This window comes from Xenopus tropicalis, chromosome 8 (assembly GCF_000004195.4).
Source record: "Xenopus tropicalis strain Nigerian chromosome 8, UCB_Xtro_10.0, whole genome shotgun sequence".
In the NCBI taxonomy this organism is placed as follows: Eukaryota; Metazoa; Chordata; class Amphibia; order Anura; family Pipidae; genus Xenopus; species Xenopus tropicalis.
In genome coordinates, this window is record NC_030684.2 from 5,015,836 (window position 1) to 5,036,988 (window position 21,153).

At 46.3% G+C, this 21,153-nt stretch overlaps 1 protein-coding gene across 3 annotated transcripts; it reads left to right on the plus strand.

Annotated features, from left to right (window-relative positions):
- Nucleotides 1-14: 14 nt before the first annotated feature.
- Nucleotides 15-20,621, plus strand: LOC100145503 (uncharacterized loc100145503). 3 transcript variants are annotated; one of them, XM_012954303.2, is made up of 4 exons: nucleotides 15-96; nucleotides 7,887-7,987; nucleotides 16,227-16,315; nucleotides 16,972-18,650. In XM_012954303.2, the coding sequence occupies exon 4, from the start codon at nucleotides 17,004-17,006 to the stop codon at nucleotides 18,300-18,302; it is 1,299 nt and encodes a 432-aa protein (XP_012809757.2). In that variant the 5' UTR covers nucleotides 15-96; nucleotides 7,887-7,987; nucleotides 16,227-16,315; nucleotides 16,972-17,003; the 3' UTR covers nucleotides 18,303-18,650.
- Nucleotides 20,622-21,153: the final 532 nt, after the last annotated feature.

Here is a 21,153-nt window from a genome sequence, read left to right on the forward strand (position 1 = left end):
AGGGCAAATCTCACATATAAGATGCTCCCAGGCGCCTCCCTCTGTGGCACTTGTCTCCCTCCCGAGAAGGAACCACTCACAGGCGTTACCCTTAAGGTAAGGGGCTTCATTGCCTTAATTACCCCCCACCCTGCCCCCCCCATTAGGCTCATAGTCTACCTGCCTGGGGCCACAGGAACCCCCCCAATAGCTACTGTAGGGGGAAAGGTCACATTATTTATATACATACAGGCATCGGATCTTTTATCCAGAAACATACAGAATAATATACGAGTGATACTCAGAGTTCCCTGTATAACTCAGCCTGCAGCCTTGTGCCTTTATATGGGGGGCACAGAACCCCTCAGTGACTGCTAATATCCTTATCATTTACAGTAGGGGGTACATTATCCCTTATAATACATGAGTGATACTCAGAGTTCCCTGTATAACTCAGCCTGCAGCCTTGTGCCTTTATATGGGGGGCACAGAGCCCCTCAGTGACTGCTAATATCCTTATCATTTACAGTAGGGGGTACATTATCCCTTATAATCCATGAGTGATACTCAGAGTTCCCTGTATAACTCAGCCTGCAGCCTTGTGCCTTTATATGGGGGGCACAGAACCCCTCAGTGACTGCTAATATCCTTATCATTTACAGTAGGGGGTACATTATCCCTTATAATACATGAGTGATACTCAGAGTTCCCTGTATAACTCAGCCTGCAGCCTTGTGCCTTTATATGGGGGGCACAGAGCCCCTCAGTGACTGCTAATATCCTTATCATTTACAGTAGGGGGTACATTATCCCTTATAATACATGAGTGATACTCAGAGTTCCCTGTATAACTCAGCCTGCAGCCTTGTGCCTTTATATGGGGGGCACAGAACCCCTCAGTGACTGCTAATATCCTTATCATTTACAGTAGGGGGTTAAAATACGCGAGTGAGACTTTAGTTCCCCCTAGACAGTATACTACAGGATATAACGGATTCCAGAGTTTCCTGCTGAATATATGGGGGACGTTAGGGTGGGACTCCTGGGTTTCCTGTTAATAAAGGAAAAAGCCGCTTGGTTTCCCTGAACCTTTATCTTTTGAAAACATATTGGGCACTTTTTTTCCAGTTACCTCACCAGCCCCCACTGTTTGTATTGAGTCTGTTGCCCCCTCGCAGCACCCCCTCTCCTCCAGGCTGGGGCAATTGTTTTGCAGAGGGGCAGACTGTGTGCCAGTTGGGGGCCCCGGAATGTGCCAGCCTGATCCGCAGGGACCCACAATGCACCATTTACAGATATTTAGGCAGAGAGGATTGTGGGTACAAGTGTAGGTTTGGGTAAGGGTGGTGCTAATTTTGCACCAGGTGAAGCCACACTGAGCTACTTAGTAGCAGCTACTAAAACAGACAATGCTGATCATTTACTGATAACTGTCTCTCCGTGTGGTTTAGCAGAGACAATTCTCAGTATTGTTTATGGCAGGGAGTTTTCTGGGGTTTAGTAGCTGCTACTAAGTAGCTCAGTGTGTTTTCGCCCTAATGGCACTGGATGCATCCAAATGGTCCCGTACCCCACACGGTTGCCAATGGATCCATCCAAATATTCCTGCACCCCACACAGTTGCCAATGGATCCATCCAAATATTCCTGCACCCCACACGGTTGCCAATGGATCCACCCAAATGGTCCCTCACCCCACACAGTTGCCAATGGATCCATCCAAATGGTCCTTCACCCCATACGGTTGCCAATGGATCCATCCAAATGGCCCTGTACCCCACACGGTTGCCAATGGATCCATCCAAATATTCCTGCACCCCACACAGTTGCCAATGGATGCATCCAAATGTTCCTTCACCCCACACGGTTGCCAATGGATCCATCCAAATGGTCCTTCACCCCACACGGTTGCCAATGGATCCATCCAAATGGTCCTTCACCCCACACGGTTGCCAATGGATCCATCCAAATGGTCCTGCACCCCACACGGTTGCCAATGGATCCATCCAAATGGTCCTGTACCCCACACGGTTGCCAATGGATCCATCCAAATGGTCCTTCACCCCACACGGTTGCCAATGGATCCATCCAAATGGTCCTGTACCCCACACGGTTGCCAGTGGATCCATCCAAATGGTCCTTCACCCCACACGGTTGCCAGTGGATCCATCCAAATGGTCCTTCACCCCACACGGTTGCCAATGGATCCATCCAAATGGTCCTTCACCCCATAAGGTTGCCAATGGATCCATCCAAATATTCCTGCACCCCATACAGTTGCCAATGGATCCATCCAAATGGTCCTTCACCCCACACGGTTGCCAATGGATCCATCCAAATGGTCCTGCACCCCACACGGTTGCCAATGGATCTATCCAAATGGTCCTGCACCCCACACGGTTGCCAATGGATCCATCCAAATGGTCCTGCACCCCACACGGTTGCCAATGGATCCATCCAAATGGTCCTTCACCCCACACGGTTGCCAATGGATCTATCCAAATGGTCCTGCACCCCACACGGTTGCCAATGGATCCATCCAAATGGTCCTGCACCCCTGACGATTGCCAATGGATCCATCCAAATGGTCCCGCACCCCTCACGGTTGCCAATGGATCCATCCAAATGGTGCCAAACCCCACACGGTTGCCAATGGATCCATCCAAATATTTCTGCACCCCACACAGTTGCCAATGGATCCATCCAAATGGTCCTGCACCCCACACGGTTGCCAATGGATCCATCCAAATGGTCCTTCATCCCACACAGGTGCCAATGGATCCATCCAAATGGTCATGTACCCCACATAGTTGCCAATGGCCTCTACTGATGAATGAATGGTGCAGAACTGTGACTAGTGACCCTTGGGAACCCTTGCCATATCGGACCTTCAGGTTTCCCACATCGATTTGCACCCTAAATTGCTGCACTGATGTTCATAAATGACCCCTTATGTTGGTGCAGCTAGAGATTATTAAATACAGGGTGCAGGCACCCACAAACCCCACCCAGACCCACAAGTTTCCCCTTATATATATATATATATAAATGTTACTTTTGCCTCTTTAACCTTCTCTAGCCCTATCCTATAGGCACAGTTAGGGCCAATAATAACCCCCCCCCCCCAGGAGAGATAGATGGAAGGTTCCTTTATTTCTCAGCAGTGCAGTCAGTTTCTGGGTCGCCGGGTTACGGACAGAATGGCTTCCGCTCAAACCTGCCGTATGTTTCCTACATGGGAACACCTTCAGCAGGATCTGGTATTTACCCATCAACTTCCTGCCACTGGCGCTGAGCTGTCTGTGTGCCATAATGAGTAGGTACAGCGGCCAAAATAATCAAATGTTCAGTCACCCCCATACTGTACTGTCTAAGGGAAACACTATGGCACCTCCTACCCATATGTATAAATACAAATATACAGAGAAGGAATGTTCTGGGCACACAATAAGCTGTACCCCCATACTGTACTGTCTAAGGGAAACACTATGGCACCTCCTACCCATATGTATAAATACAAATATACAGAGAAGGAATGTTCTGGGCACACAATAAGCTGTACCCCCATACTGTACTGTCTAAGGGAAACACTATGGCACCCCCTACCCATATGTATAAATACAAATATACAGAGAAGGAATGTTCTGGGCACACAATAAGCTGTACCCCCATACTGTACTGTCTAAGGGAAACACTATGGCACCTCCTACCCATATGTATAAATACAAATATACAGAGAAGGAATGTTCTGGGCACACAATAAGCTGTACCCCCATACTGTACTGTCTAAGGGAAACACTATGGCACCTCCTACCCATATGTATAAATACAAATATACAGAGAAGGAATGTTCTGGGCACACAATAAGCTGTACCCCCATACTGTACTGTCTAAGGGAAACACTATGGCACCTCCTACCCATATGTATAAATACAAATATACAGAGAAGGAATGTTCTGGGCACACAATAAGCTGTACCCCCATACTGTACTGTCTAAGGGAAACACTATGGCACCCCCTACCCATATGTATAAATACAAATATACAGAGAGGGAATGTTCTGGGCACACAATAAGCTGTACCCCCATACTGTACTGTCTATGGGAAACACTATGGCACCCCCTACCCATATGTATAAATACAAATATACAGAGAGGGAATGTTCTGGGCACACAATAAGCTGTACCCCCATACTGTACTGTCTATGGGAAACACTATGGCACCCCCTACCCATATGTATAAATACAAATATACAGAGAGGGAATGTTCTGGGCACACAATAAGCTGTACCCCCATACTGTACTGTCTATGGGAAACACTATGGCACCCCCTACCCATATGTATAAATACACATATACAGAGAGGGAATGTTCTGGGCACACAATAATCTGTACCCCCATACTGTACTGTCTAAGGGAAACACTATGGCACCCCCTACCCATATGTATAAATACAAATATACAGAGAAGGAATGTTCTGGGCACACAATAAGCTGTACCCCCATACTGTACTGTCTATGGGAAATACTATGGCACCCCCTACCCATATGTATAAATACAAATATACAAAGAAGGAATGTTCTGGGCACACAATAAGCTGTACCCCCATACTGTACTGTCTATGGGAAACACTATGGCACCCCCTACCCATATGTATAAATACAAATATACAGAGAAGGAATGTTCTGGGCACACAATAAGCTGTACCCCCATACTGTACTGTCTAAGGGAAACACTATGGCACCCCCTACCCATATGTATAAATACAAATATACAAAGAAGGAATGTTCTGGGCACACAATAAGCTGTACCCCCATACTGTACTGTCTAAGGGAAACACTATGGCACCCCCTACCCATATGTATAAATACAAATATACAGAGAAGGAATGTTCTGGGCACACAATAAGCTGTACCCCCATACTGTACTGTCTAAGGGAAACACTATGGCACCCCCTACCCATATGTATAAATACAAATATACAGAGAAGGAATGTTCTGGGCACACAATAAGCTGTACCCCCATACTGTACTGTCTAAGGGAAACACTATGGCACCCCCTACCCATATGTATGGCAGTGAGTTTGGGGTGAATGGTAGTGGGAATGGGGTGATTGGCAGTGAGTTTGGGGTGAATGGCAGTGGGTTTGGGGTGAATGGCAGTGGGTTTGGGGTGAATGGCAGTGGGTTTGGGGTGAATGGCAGTGGGAATGGGGTGAGTGGCAGTGGGAATGGGGTGGATGGCAGTGGGAATGGGGTGAGTGGCAGTGGGAATGGGGTGAGTGGCAGTGGGAATGGGGTAAATGAGACTGTTGGTTCAAGAGGGGGAAGTAAAGGAGATGGATTTCCCGGGAGGGGGGAGAGGGGGGTACATGGGGGGGCTGGTGGAACAGGGGGCAATGTATCTTACAGTGATGCTGTTACTAATAGTGATACCAGGGATGGGGCAGCAGACAGGATTGTGCGGGGGGCAGAGAGGGCTTTGTTGCCCCAGACTGAGGTGGCAGAGCCGGGCAAGAGGAGGAACGTAGTGAAGATTAAGTGGGTGCAGGGGAGAGAGGGGTTCCCGGGCAGGAGATACGTAGCCAGGAGGCTGATCAAGGAGACCCTGGGTTTCACCCCAGATGATGTTTATGCCCTAGTCACTGTCACTGATACGGAGTTTGACTTGAGCTTTAAGTTGCCCCAGGGGCTGGAGGAATTTTGGAAGGGGTATGAGAGAGAGAGGGGCTCGGACGTGTGGAACGGATTTGAGGTTATTCCGGTTTCAAAGCCGGAGGTTAAAAATGTGACAATTATTTTTAAAAGCGAGTCCATAAATGAGGAGGATGTGATGTTTTGGCTAAAGCGGCAGTGCCAGGTACTCTCCCCTTTACAGAGAATCTATGATGAAGAGGGTTTTTGGATAGGGGGGTGGAAGGTCCAGGTGAGACTGCACTCTCATCTCCATGTGCAGAAACATCTCCCCAACTCTCTGTTTCTAGGGAAGGACAGGGGGGTGTGTTTCTATGTGGGCCAGCCCCGGGTCTGCTTTAAATGCGGCTCCAATAGGCATCTGGCCGGCAAATGTACCGTACAGAAATGTGCCTTTTGTGGGGAGGTGGGACACCCAAGCAAGGACTGTGTCACCATTAGGTGCAATCTCTGCCTGAAACTGGGCCACGCACACCGGGATTGCCCCGACGCCTGGCATAACGTCCAGAAACAGTGCCCAAACCTGCTGGCGGAACTGGGGGAGGGTATGGGGGGCGAGGAGGGACCGGAGACTCAGGGAGCAGCGCAAAGGGGGACTGAGGGAGGAACAGATTTGGGGAACGGAGGAAGTACTTCTGGGGAAGGGGTGGAGCTCACTGAGAGGGAGGAGCAAGGGGCGGAGAAACAGGATTGGCGGGTGGTTGGTGGAAACTCAAAGAAAGTAAATAAGAGAAAGGCTGTGCCCAAAGAGATGGCGGTAGAAACAGAAAACAGATTTGATTTGTTAGGGAAATCCTGGGCTGCAGTTATGGAGGAGGAAGAGGAGGTTTCGGTGAGACTGGGAAAGGAAAGGGAGGAGGAAGAGGAGGTTTCGGTGAGACTGGGAAAGGAAAGGGAGGAGGAAGAGGAGGTTTCGGTGAGACTGGGAAAGGAAAGGGAGGAGGAAGAGGAGGTTTCGGTGAGACTGGGAAAGGAAAGGGAGGAGGAGGAGGAGGTTTCGGTGAGACTGGGAAAGGAAAGGGAGGAGGAAGAGGAGGTTTCGGTGAGACTGGGAAAGGAAAGGGAGGAGGAAGAGGAGGTTTCGGTGAGACTGGGAAAGGAAAGGGAGGAGGAGGAGGAGGTTTCGGTGAGACTGGGAAAGGAAAGGGAGGAGGAAGAGGAGGTTTCGGTGAGACTGGGAAAGGAAAGGGAGGAGGAGGAGGAGGTTTCGGTGAGACTGGGAAAGGAAAGGGAGGAGGAGGAGGTTTCGGTGAGACTGGGAAAGGAAAGGGAGGAGGAAGAGGAGGTTTCGGTGAGACTGGGAAAGGAAAGGGAGGAGGAAGAGGAGGTTTCGGTGAGACTGGGAAAGGAAAGGGAGGAGGAGGAGGAGGTTTCGGTGAGACTGGGAAAGGAAAGGGAGGAGGAGGAGGTTTCGGTGAGACTGGGAAAGGAAAGGGAGGAGGAAAGGAAGGAAAAAAGGAAAAGTGTTTTCAGTGAAGAGGTTTCAAGAGGGAGGAAAAATAAAAAGAAAGGCCAAAACCAAGAGGATGAGTGGGGGTCTCTGGGGGAGGAAGACATTGTGGAGGGACCGGAGGAAGTAGCAGGAGCCCCAAGTTTCCAGGTCAAAAGAACCGGTGAGGAGCAAGTAAATGGCAAATGTAAAAATCAAAAGACTTGAGATGGATTTTAAGAGAACAAGTGAAATGAGTAACTAAATGTAAATGGAACTCTGTGCTAAATGTAACCGTTTCTTTCTGATTTTAAAGCTTTTTGTGTTTGTTTAATGTTATTGTAATGTGAAGTTATTTTGCCTTTTGTAATGTTTTTATTCAATAAAATCCCTACCCATATGTATAAATACAAATATACAGAGAGGGAATGTTCTGGGCACACAATAAGCTGTACCCCCATACTGTACTGTCTAAGGGAAACACTATGGCACCCCCTACCCATATGTATAAATACAAATATACAGAGAAGGAATGTTCTGGGCACACAATAAGCTGTACCCCCATACTGTACTGTCTAAGGGAAACACTATGGCACCCCCTACCCATATGTATAAATACAAATATACAGAGAAGGAATGTTCTGGGCACACAATAAGCTGTACCCCCATACTGTACTGTCTAAGGGAAACACTATGGCACCTCCCTCCCATATGTATAAATACAAATATACAGAGAGGGAATGTTCTGGGCACACAATAAGCTGTAACCCCATATTTCTATTTCCAGACTAATTAGTGTTGCTCACATATAAGATGCTCCCAGGCGCCTCCCTCTGTGGCACTTGTCTCCCTCCCGAGAAGGAACCACTCACAGGCGTTACCCTTGAGGTAAGGGGCTTCATTGCTTTAATTACCCACCACCCTGCCTGCCTGGGGTCCATTCTATAGGGATGTATGTGGGGGGGAGGCTACACTTGTTACCGTCTCTTAACCCTTTCATCTCTGAGACCTGATGTTCTATTGTCACATTATTTATACACAAACAGGCATCGGATCTTTTACCAGAAACATTTACAGTAGGGGGTACATTATCCCTTATAATACATGAGTGATACTCAGAGTTCCCTGTATAACTCAGCCTGCAGCCTTGTGCCTTTATATGGGGGGCACAGAACCCCTCAGTGACTGCTAATATCCTTATCATTTACAGTAGGGGGTACATTATCCCTTATAATACATGAGTGATACTCAGAGTTCCCTGTATAACTCAGCCTGCAGCCTTGTGCCTTTATATGGGGGGCACAGAACCCCTCAGTGACTGCTAATATCCTTATCATTTACAGTAGGGGGTACATTATCCCTTATAATACATGAGTGATACTCAGAGTTCCCTGTATAACTCAGCCTGCAGCCTTGTGCCTTTATATGGGCACAGAACCCCTCAGTGACTGCTAATATCCTTATCATTTACAGTAGGGGGTACATTATCCCTTATAATACATGAGTGATACTCAGAGTTCCCTGTATAACTCAGCCTGCAGCCTTGTGCCTTTATATGGGCACAGAACCCCTCAGTGACTGCTAATATCCTTATCATTTACAGTAGGGGGTACATTATCCCTTATAATACATGAGTGATACTCAGAGTTCCCTGTATAACTCAGCCTGCAGCCTTGTGCCTTTATATGGGGGGCACAGAACCCCTCAGTGACTGCTAATATCCTTATCATTTACAGTAGGGGGTACATTATCCCTTATAATACATGAGTGATACTCAGAGTTCCCTGTATAACTCAGCCTGCAGCCTTGTGCCTTTATATGGGGGGCACAGAACCCCTCAGTGACTGCTAATATCCTTATCATTTACAGTAGGGGGTACATTATCCCTTATAATACATGAGTGATACTCAGAGTTCCCTGTATAACTCAGCCTGCAGCCTTGTGCCTTTATATGGGGGGCACAGAACCCCTCAGTGACTGCTAATATCCTTATCATTTACAGTAGGGGGTACATTATCCCTTATAATACATGAGTGATACTCAGAGTTCCCTGTATAACTCAGCCTGCAGCCTTGTGCCTTTATATGGGCACAGAACCCCTCAGTGACTGCTGATATCCTTATCATTTACAGTAGGGGGTACAGTATCCCTTATAATACATGAGTGATACTCAGAGTTCCCTGTATAACTCAGCCTGTAGCCTTGTGCCTTTATATGGGGGGCACAGAACCCCTCAGTGACTGCTAATATCCTTATCATATACAGTAGGGGGTACATTATCCCTTATAATACATGAGTGATACTCAGAGTTCCCTGTATAACTCAGCCTGTAGCCTTGTGCCTTTATATGGGCACAGAACCCCTCAGTGACTGCTAATATCCTTATCATTTACAGTAGGGGGTACAGTATCCCTTATAATACATGAGTGATACTCAGAGTTCCCTGTATAACTCAGCCTGCAGCCTTGTGCCTTTATATGGGGGGCACAGAACCCCTCAGTGACTGCTAATATCCTTATCATTTACAGTAGGGGGTACATTATCCCTTATAATACATGAGTGATACTCAGAGTTCCCTGTATAACTCAGCCTGCAGCCTTGTGCCTTTATATGGGGGGCACAGAACCCCTCAGTGACTGCTAATATCCTTATCATTTACAGTAGGGGGTACATTATCCCTTATAATACATGAGTGATACTCAGAGTTCCCTGTATAACTCAGCCTGCAGCCTTGTGCCTTTATATGGGCACAGAACCCCTCAGTGACTGCTGATATCCTTATCATTTACAGTAGGGGGTACAGTATCCCTTATAATACATGAGTGATACTCAGAGTTCCCTGTATAACTCAGCCTGTAGCCTTGTGCCTTTATATGGGGGGCACAGAACCCCTCAGTGACTGCTAATATCCTTATCATATACAGTAGGGGGTACATTATCCCTTATAATACATGAGTGATACTCAGAGTTCCCTGTATAACTCAGCCTGTAGCCTTGTGCCTTTATATGGGCACAGAACCCCTCAGTGACTGCTAATATCCTTATCATTTACAGTAGGGGGTACAGTATCCCTTATAATACATGAGTGATACTCAGAGTTCCCTGTATAACTCAGCCTGTAGCAGTGCACATTGATACAATTCATTAAGGTTCTTGCATCCAAATGGTTCTGGACTTTCCAAAGCATCATGTGACATGTGGGGTTGTTTGATAACGTGGGGGTGACGGTAGATGAATCAGCATGTTCTTAAAATGATAGCAGATACACACTTCTTATCTGTAAATAACTTTATATATTAAATGATCAAAACATTTGCTGCAACTTCTTGCTAGTTCTATGCCTTAAGTATATCAGTAGGCCTAAAGCTTTTATGTCTATGCTTGGCGACCTCGCCCCAGGGCCAGACGACCGAATTAGCCTGGATTCTCCCGATATTGCCCACCCGTAGGTGTGGGATATCGGGAGAAGATCCACTCGCTTGGCGACCTCGCCCCAGGGCCAGACGACCGAATTAGCCTGGATTCTCCCGATATTGCCCACCCGTAGGTGGGGGATATCGGGAGAAGATCCACTCGCTTGGCGACCTCGCCCCAGGGCCAGACGACCGAATTAGCCTGGATTCTCCCGATATTGCCCACCCGTAGGTGGGGGATATCGGGAGAAGATCCACTCGCTTGGCGACCTCGCCCCAGGGCCAGACGACCGAATTAGCCTGGATTCTCCCGATATTGCCCACCCGTAGGTGGGGGATATCGGGAGAAGATCCACTCGCTTGGCGACCTCGCCCCAGGGCCAGACGACCGAATTAGCCTGGATTCTCCCGATATTGCCCACCCGTAGGTGGGGGATATCAGGAGAAGATCCACTCGCTTGGCGACCTCGCCCCAGGGCCAAACGACCGAATTAGCCTAAATTCCCCCGATATCGCTCACCCGTAGGTGGGGATATCAGGAGAAGATCCACTCGCTTGGCGACCTCGCCCCAGGGCCAAACGACCGAATTAGCCTAAATTCCCCCGATATCGCTCACCCGTAGGTGGGGATATCAGGAGAAGATCCACTCGCTTGGCGACCTCGCCCCAGGGCCAGACGACCGAATTAGCCTGGATTCTCCCGATATCGCCCACCCGCGAGCTGGCCAAAGGGAAGACTATTAACCCCTTGGTTGTTATTGCCAAGGTATCATTTTTTTTTATTTTGGACCAATATGGCAAAACGGAGGGTTCAGGAACTGCACAAGGAACTCCAACTGAGCATTGGGAAGACATTCGTGCTCTCTTGGAAGCAGTTAAATTACCTTCTAAGACTGCAGGGATAAAGGGGAAAGGACACACAAGGGAAAATCCTTATATAACCAGGGAAATGAGCGTGTAACATAGAGTTACAGAAGCAGTAAAAGCTGACGGAAAGTCCACCCCTCCCAACAGAAATGTACCAACAGGCAGAGATAATTTTTAACCCCCCCCCATAGTAGGTCTTAACTGTGCCTTCTGGATGAACAGATAAGAGCCAGGAGTCGGGGCCGTTAGTTTTGAGAGCGAAGGGGAGGGAATGAGGTAAAAATATGAAGCCTCCTAATCCTAAATTTGTTATTACACAGAAGTTACCCCCTTCCAGCGGTGAGATTACATGTATGTATGTATGTATGTATGTATATCTTTATTTATAAAGTGCTACTTATGTACTCAGCGCTGTACAGTAGAATACATTAATACAAACAGGGGGTTAATAAGATAATAATAGATAAATACACAGTATAATAATAAATACAGTTGCAATAAGTTAAGAGTCAAAGACACAAGAGGATGGAGGTCCCTGCCCCGTAGAGCTTACAATCTATATGGGAGGGTAACTTACAGACACAAATAGGCAAATATAAGTGCTGTAGGTCACAGTGGGTGACACTACAATATAAGTGCCAGTTCCCAGATCAGGTGCTGGGCGAGTGCTCCAATAGGGAGTCTTTTAGTTTGGTTTTAAAAAGACTGAGGGAGGATTCTCTCCGAAGGCAATCAGGGAGGGCATTCCCAATGTGAGGGGCAGCAGGGCAGAGAGGGTTAAGGCAGGAAACAGCAGTAGTAGTGGGGGGCGCAACCAAACGATTGCTCTGCGAGGAACGAAGGAGTCGGCCAGGAACGTACGGAGACACAAGGGAAGAGATGTAGCGAGGAGCAGAGGAGTCGGCCAGGAACGTACAGAGACACAAGGGAAGAGATGTAGTGAGGAGCAGAGGAGTCGGCCAGGAACGTACGGAGACACAAGGGAAGAGATGCAGTGAGGAGCAGAGGAGTCGGCCAGGAACGTACGGAGACACAAGGGAAGAGATGGAGTGAGGGGCAGAGGAGTCGGCCAGGAATGTACGGAGACACAAGGGAAGAGATGGAGTGAGGAGCAGAGGAGTCGGCCAGGAACGTACGGAGACACAAGGGAAGAGATGGAGTGAGGAGCAGAGGAGTCGGCCAGGAACGTATGGAGACACAAGGGAAGAGATGGAGTGAGGAGCAGAGGAGTCGGCCAGGAACGTACGGAGACACAAGGGAAGAGATGGAGTGAGGAGCAGAGGAGTTGGCCAGGAACGTACGGAGACACAAGGGAAGAGATGTAGTGAGGAGCAGAGGAGTCGGTCAGGAACGTACGGAGACACAAGGGAAGAGATGGAGTGAGGAGCAGAGGAGTCGGCCAGGAACATACGGAGACACAAGGGAAGAGATGTAGTGAGGAGCAGAGGAGTTGGCCAGGAACGTACGGAGACACAAGGGAAGAGATGTAGTGAGGAGCAGAGGAGTCACCAGGAACGTACGGAGACACAAGGGAAGAGATGGAATGAGGGGCAGAGGAGTCGGCCAGGAATGTACGGAGACACAAGGGAAGAGATGTAGTGAGGAGCAGAGGAGTCAGCCAGGAACGTACGGAGACACAAGGGAAGAGATGTAGTGAGGAGCAGAGGAGTCGGTCAGGAACGTACGGAGACACAAGGGAAGAGATGTAGTGAGGAACGAAGGAGTCAGCCAGAAACGTACGGAGACACAAGGGAAGAGATGTAGTGAGTAGCAGAGGAGTCGGTCAGGAACGTACGGAGACACAAGGGAAGAGATGTAGTGAGTAGCAGAGGAGTCGGTCAGGAACGTACGGAGACACAAGGGAAGAGATGTAGTGAGGAGCAGAGGAGTCGGCCAGGAACGTACGGAGACACAAGGGAAGAGATATAGTGAGGAACGAAGGAGTCAGCCAGAAACGTACGGAGACACAAGGGAAGAGATGTAGTGAGGAACGAAGGAGTCGGCTAGGAACGTACGGAGACACAAGGGAAGAGATGAAGTGAGGAGCAGAGGAGTCGGCCAGGAACGTACGGAGACACAAGGGAAGAGATGAAGTGAGGAGCAGAGGAATGGAGTGCTTTGAAGGTTAAGAGAAGGAGTTTGTAAGATATTCTACATAAGGTTATTGATATAATGCTCCCCAAAGTGGAAAGTTACACTTTGTTTTGTGTGGATATGTACTACTGCCACTGCTAAAAACACAGCTCTGAAATACTACAAGAAAGTGTGTAACTATGGGGTTCTAGAGCAGGAGCTGAAATGACAGATCATATGGGGTTATGTTCCCATTGGGGCCCCTACATGCCATATACTTAGCTAAACCTTTACATATTTGGTATAAAACTGTTCAGTGGGCCCCTGGAGTTCATATTTAGGGTGTTTTATCTTGGTACCTAATGCTATGTGGGAGATAAGATGCTGCAAACTGGAAGCTTTGAGGGGATTTTTGGAAATGTCATCAAAATTGCCAACTTTAGAAAAGCTGTGCGGCTTGGTACTTTGGAGTAGAAAGACATGGGTACCCATTTTAGATTCGGGGGAATGTGTACTTTCCAAAAATATATGACTTTCTGGGGTGAGCGTACTTTTTACTAGCTTTATCCCACATGTAATGATGTAAATGTGTTGATTTTGCTGGAGCTGAAATGACAGATCATATGGGGGTATGTTCCCATTGGGGCCCCTACATGCCACATACTTAGGTAAACCTATACATATTGGGTATAAAACTGTTCAGGGGACCCCTGGCATTCAAATTTAGGGGGTTTTATCTTGGTACCTAATGCTATGTGGGAGATAAGATGCTGCAAACTGGAAGCTTTGAGGGGATTTTTGAAAATGTCATCAAAATTGGCAACTTTAGGAAAGCGTTGCAGCTTGGTACTTTGGAGTAGAAAGACACAGGTACCCATTTTAGATTCAGGGGAATGTGTACTTTCCAAAAATATATGGCTTTCTGGGGTGAGCATACTTTTTGTAGCTTTATTCCTCATATAATGATGTAAATGTGTTGATTTTGCTGGAGCTAAAATGACAGAACATATGGGGGTATGTTCACATTGGGGCCCCTACATGCCACATACTTAGGTAAACCTATACATATTGGGCATCAAACTGTTCAGGGGACCCCTGGCGTTCAAATTTAGGGTGTTTTATTTGGTTACTTTATGACCTGTAGGAGATAAGATACTATAGACTGGAAGCTTTGAAGTCATTTCTTTTCAAATTTCACAAATTTTGATAAAAACAAATAACTTTAGGAAAGCATTGCGACTTGGTAGTTTGGAGTAGACAGACAGTTCTACCTATTCTGGATTCCCCAGAATCTGTTCTTTCCAAAAATGTATAATTTTCTTGAAATCTAAAGTATGCAGCTTTCTGAAGCAGTGCTTTGGGAATTTGGTAGTGTACTGCTGGGAGTTTTTGACCTATACAAGTGAGAAATCTCCATAAATATATATATATAAATATAAATAAATATATATATATTTGGTATTGGCACGTTCAGGAGACATGGGACTTTCCAAATCAGTTGTATTTTCATGCATAAAATAATTTTTGTTTCTTTTATGTGTGTTTATATTATGGAAAATATGATTTTTTAACAATTTTTTTAGACATTTAGAAGCCGATATCTTGTCACAGAATTGGAATTACACAAAAATTCTACCATATTTTGAAAGCTTAGGTTATCCTGAAAAAAACGATATATTGTTTTCCTGGGTAAACTAAAAGTCCCCCCGAGGAAAGGCCCCTAAATTGAAACAGTGCGAAATGTTCAAAACTGGCAATACAAGTTCCGCTTTGACCAAAACGGCTGCCAGTGAAAGGGTTATTGTACAATATTGTATCGTAAATTGTTTCCCCATCGATGTAAACTTAATCTTATCTGATTTCTTTTGAACAGAATCCAGGTGGTGTTCTTGTGTAATTTAACCAAATTTTGTACCTGACACCCCCCTACTGTACTGTCTAAGGGAAACACTATGGCACCTCCTACCCATATGTATAAATACAAATATACAGAGAAGGAATGTTCTGGGCACACAATAAGCTGTTCCCCCATACTGTACTGTCTAAGGGAAACACTATGGCACCTCCTACCCATATGTATAAATACAAATATACAGAGAAGGAATGTTCTGGGCACACAATAAGCTGTACCCCCATACTGTACTGTCTAAGGGAAACACTATGGCACCCCCTACCCATATGTATAAATACAAATATACAGAGAAGGAATGCTCTGGGCACACAATAAGCTGTACCCCCATACTGTACTGTCTAAGGGAAACACTATGGCACCTCCTACCCATATGTATAAATACAAATATACAGAGAAGGAATGTTCTGGGCACACAATAAGCTGTACCCCCATACTGTACTGTCTAAGGGAAACACTATGGCACCCCCTACCCATATGTATAAATACAAATATACAGAGAGGGAATGTTCTGGGCACACAATAAGCTGTACCCCCATACTGTATTGTCTAAGGGAAACACTATGGCACCCCCTACCCCTATGTATAAATACAAATATACAGAGAAGGAATGTTCTAGGCACACAATAAGCTGTACCCCCATACTGTACTGTCTAAGGGAAACACTATGGCACCCCCTACCCATATGTATAAATACAAATATACAGAGAGGGAATGTTCTGGGCACACAATAAGCTGTACCCCCATACTGTACTGTCTAAGGGAAACACTATGGCACCCCCTACCCATATGTATAAATACAAATATACAGAGAAGGAATGTTCTGGGCACACAATAAGCTGTACCCCCATATTTCTATTTCCAGACTAATTAGTGCTGCTCCTCCCCTAGTCCTGACATCACTGCTACAGCAACCATGGCTGAAGAAGTTTTGGGAGACTGAGACTGATACAGGTAAGTAATGAGGGCATGGGGGGAGGCAGAGGGGCACATTACATTACTGCCAGGAAGCTTTTTATGGGTATGAGTTTATTTAGTATGCAAAATCAAAGTCGACCACATCCACTGCCATTCCAGCATCGAGGTTCCTACTCACCTCCTCATAAAAGGCAACTAAATTAGTCTGGCAAGATCTGTTACGCATGAAACCATGTGGCACAAACTTATAGTATTGTGATTAGCAATGTATTCAATTACCCTTTCCCTTATTACCCCTTCCAAAAGCTTTCCTACTACTGATGTCAGACTAACAGGCCTATAGTTTCCAGGCTGAGAACGGGATCGCTTTTTGAATAGTGCCACCATGTTAGCAACCCTTATCAGCTGGCTTTTTGATAACCAAGAAACCAGGGGGGACGGAAGCTGTGGATTCTAGTAAATTACTATGGTCTGTTGTTTTTGTTTATACACAGGTCACAATTTTTTATCAGTATAGTGTATGTCCATATCTAGAAAAGCTATATTCATAGAGAGGGGCTCCAAGGTGAAATTTATTGTAAGTTGGACCCTGTTAAGGTGATCGAAAGTCAATAAAATCAAATAAGAACCCTATTATTTGTATCATCAGCCTTCAGGGCATTTTCTAAGGATTCTCTTTTGCTTCTCCCCAGATATGAAACCCTAAGAAGCGGCCGAACACACTATGTGCCATGTAAGAAAGAGTCACTTGTTTGGGGGCATTTGTCTAATCACCTGCTTTATACTGTCTTTTAACTTTTATTGGCCGAGGAGGTATCAGCTGACCAGATTAGGAAGCCCGCCTATTTGTGGAGGCCAAGTGCCCAATGATACGATCACACCATTAAACGACCAGAGAACCTTTATTATATCTGCATACAAGGATAACAGGGAGGGAAATATCATCCGGATCTTGGGGATTGTCCACCATAAAGAAGTGAAGGAACTCTACTGTTACTTCTGCTGTAATTCCAACACCAATGTGTACCCAACCAGGGCAGGAATTGATATCCATCAGGATCGGTTTGGGTTCCCTTATGGTCTGGCCGATATCATCTGCACAGAACCTCCGGACTGTAGAGCGGAATTTGTGTCGGTTCATTGGTCTCCTTCTGAAGTCGTCCACAATCTCACCAGCTTCAGAATCAGGAACAGGGATCCCGGCCAATTTACTGCCAACTTCACCGTCTGTTTCTCCGCCATGTATAGGAATTACAGCAACGTTCTGCAGTTCATCCAGACCATTGAAATGTATAATATACTGGGCGCCCAAAAAGTCATGGTCTACCTGAACAACTGCAGCCGACAGATGGAGGAGGTCCTTCGGTACTACACCGAGGAAGGGACGGTGGAGGTGATCCCCTGGCACATTCAGCAATATCTGAAGGTCTCTCATAATTGGCAATATCCCAATGATGGCACGGAAATTGGTTATTATGGACAATTATCGGCGCTAAATGACTGTATTTACAGAAACATGTACTCTAGCAAGTTTGTTGTACTCAACGACCAGGATGAAATAATTCTGCCTTTCAAGCACCGGACTTGGGACACCATGATGGAAAGTCTTCAACGGGAAAACCCCAACGTGGGAATCTTCCTCTTTGAGAACCATGTTTTCCCCCAAACTGTGGTTTCCGATGGGAATTTTACCAACACATCTACATGGAACAGGGTCCCGGGGTCCAACCTACTGCAATATATACACCGGGAACCGGACAGACCCAATTACTTCAATATCCGGAAAATGATAGTGGATCCGAGGGCAGTGATCCAAACATCTGTTCACTCTACCCTGAAACAGTACAAAAACTCTAAGTATGTCCCTCTAGAAACTGCCCTGGTTCATCACTGTAGAGGCCCCCTGCAGCCCCAGCTGCCCAGAGAGGCCTTAATTGAGGATAAAACTATATGGAGCTATAATGGTTCCTTAATTCTGAAAGTTAATCAGATGCTTAAACAGTTTTCAGAGAAGCCACGGTGATGACTCTTACTGAGTGTGTGAGTGGTTCCCAGACTGTAAGGCTGCCCCCTTGAGGGGGAACTTGGAACAATGGCAAGGGAAGCTCAGAATGAAAGTCATTAGGGTGGGATTTGGGGAGAATGACTATTTGCTCTACTGAATATTTTTGGAACTGTGGCTGAATGACCCAACAGTGATTTCAATAGGGCCGCCATCAGAAATGTTGGGGCCCCACACAAGTTATTTATGTGGGGCCCCCCATGAACACAAGTGGGCAGTACCAACATTTTGACCACGCCCAATATAAACAGCTGATGTTACTCTATAATAAGCAGTGCATATAAAGAGTTCCATTGGTTAATGTGCTAATAAGTTGGTCAGTCAATATTATTAATATTATTAAGGAATGTTCTAGTCTGGAGGAGAAAATGAGCCTCTTAATTGAACTTCTGGAGGATCTGGGGATCAAACCTCAGAGGTAGTGGAACCAGAGAGGGAGGCTGTGAAGCTTGAATCCTCTGTCCCATGTACTAAGGTTGTGGGTGGGGCAGCAGGGCAGTTACCCAAGGGTAACGTGGGGGAAAAGGAGGGAGAGTAGAGGGTCAGGGAGCCTAGAGGAGAGGGCAAGTGGAGAGAAGTGGAGGGGAAACCCTCAGAGAAGAGGAAAAACATTCCCCCAAAGATGACGGTAGCAACAGGCAACAGGTTTGTCCTGCCAGATGGTAAGAGCTGGTGGGATCTTGCTGAGGAAGAGGAGGAGAGGAAAGAGAAGAGGAAGGCTAGGGTCTGTTTGAGTCAGGAGGGGGAATGGGAGTCCCCAGAGGAGAAGGAGGTGGTGTTTGACCTGGAGGGTACAGACAGTACCCCAAAATTTCAGGTGAAAAGAAGGGGTGATGAAGGGGGTGTAGTGAGAGGCAGAAGCAAAACAAGACCTAATGATGGATCAGCCTACCAGGTTCCTTATAGTCACTGTCTGTAGCATCAAGAACTAGAAGATCAGGTTCTTGACCAGAAGTGATCGGTGGCAGGGGCCCTCCTTTTGGTCTATTGCTGGGGAGCCAGTAGGAGGGGATTCTTTCCAAAAATTTTCAGGGGTTGGAGATTAAAAAAAAAAATCATAGAAATCCAGGTTGGTCGTTTCTTGATACTGGACATTGTATTACATTGGAATCTGATCAGATTGGTCAAAGTGTATGGCCCCCAGGGGCCCCCAGAGAGAGGGGAACTCTAATTAGAGATCAAGCAGTATTTATATCAAGTCCAGTCATTTGGGGGACTTCATTTGTAGGGGACTTCAACCAAGTCCTGTGGGCAGAAAAGCAGCACAGTAGATATGAATCCTTTATGGAGAAGGTCGTTGTGTTTTCGGATCACTTGGTACTTTCCTTCCTGTATGGAATCCGGAACCAGCCCAAGATTGGGAGGGGCTTATGGTGAAGGTTCCCTGGAGGGAGAGCAGGTAGAAAGGTCTGTATTTTGGAAGGGGAGGGGCTGTAAAGGGAAACTAATTCAAGCTCCTGATCAGGCAACATCAACACAGCCTTTGGTTCTGGAAAGGGATTATGGGTCTTCTGTTTGCCCAGGTTCTTGCAAGAACTGCAAAGAGGTTGTTGAGAAAAAGCTGTACATGAGTCTTTACCCCCAGGGACATTTTCATGAGTTGAGGGAAGTGATCTCAGAGTTTTGGATAAGGGAAAGTTTGAGGCTTTCTTGAAGGCAACCCCAAGTCCCACTGGATTTCTCCTTGATTCAGGCCATAGACAAACAGAAAAAAAGACGCCCCAAGGCCTGATGGTCTAACAGCAAAGTTTTACCAAATATTTGAAGACTTGCTCCTGTTCTTGTTGAAGTCTTCAAGGAGAGTTTGGAGAGGGGTAGTCTTCCTCCCTCAATGGGACACTCTTCCTTGATGAAGGACTCGAGGTATGTGAATGATTGGAAGCCCATTGACCTTCTCAACACTGACAGAAAGATTCTTGCAAGGGTTCTCTTTTCTAGGCTAAGTTTGCTGGCCCTTTACTATCTTCTTTACGGGGAAGGACGTAGCATATTCGGGGCAGTCCTTACAATTAGAGAGGCCTTAGAGAGGTGCAAAGTCCTCAAATGGGGAAAGTATCTCCTGACCTTGGACCAGGCAAAGGCTTTTTCAGTTAGTAGCCTACATAGATGTGACCATTGTTCTGTCTAGACCAGAGGAGGAGATATTGGTAATGGAGCACATCAGAAGCTACTCAGAGGCCTCTGGGTCTCTGGTCAAACAAGAAAAATCAGAGGTTTTTGGGTTTTAACAATATGGCAATTCCTACAGAGAAGGAATGCTCTGGGCACACAATAAGCTGTACCCCCATACTGTACTGTCTAAGGGAAACACTATGGCACCCCCTACCCATATGTATAAATACAAATATACAGAGAAGGAATGTTCTGGGCACACAATAAGCTGTACCCCCATACTGTACTGTCTAAGGGAAACACTATGGCACCCCCTACCCATATGTATAAATGCAAATATACAGAGAAGGAATGTTCTGGGCACACAATAAGCTGTACCCCCATACTGTACTGTCTAAGGGAAACACTATGGCACCCCCTACCCATATGTATAAATACAAATATACAGAGAAGGAATGTTCTGGGCACACAATAAGCTGTACCCCCATACTATACTGTCTAAGGGAAACACTATGGTACCTCCTACCCATATGTATAAATACAAATATACAGAGAAGGAATGTTCTGGGCACACAATAAGCTGTACCCCCATGCTGTACTGTCTAAGGGAAACACTATGGCACCCCCTACCCATATGTATAAATATAAATATACAGAGAAGGAATGTTCTGGGCACACAATAAGCTGTACCCCCATACTG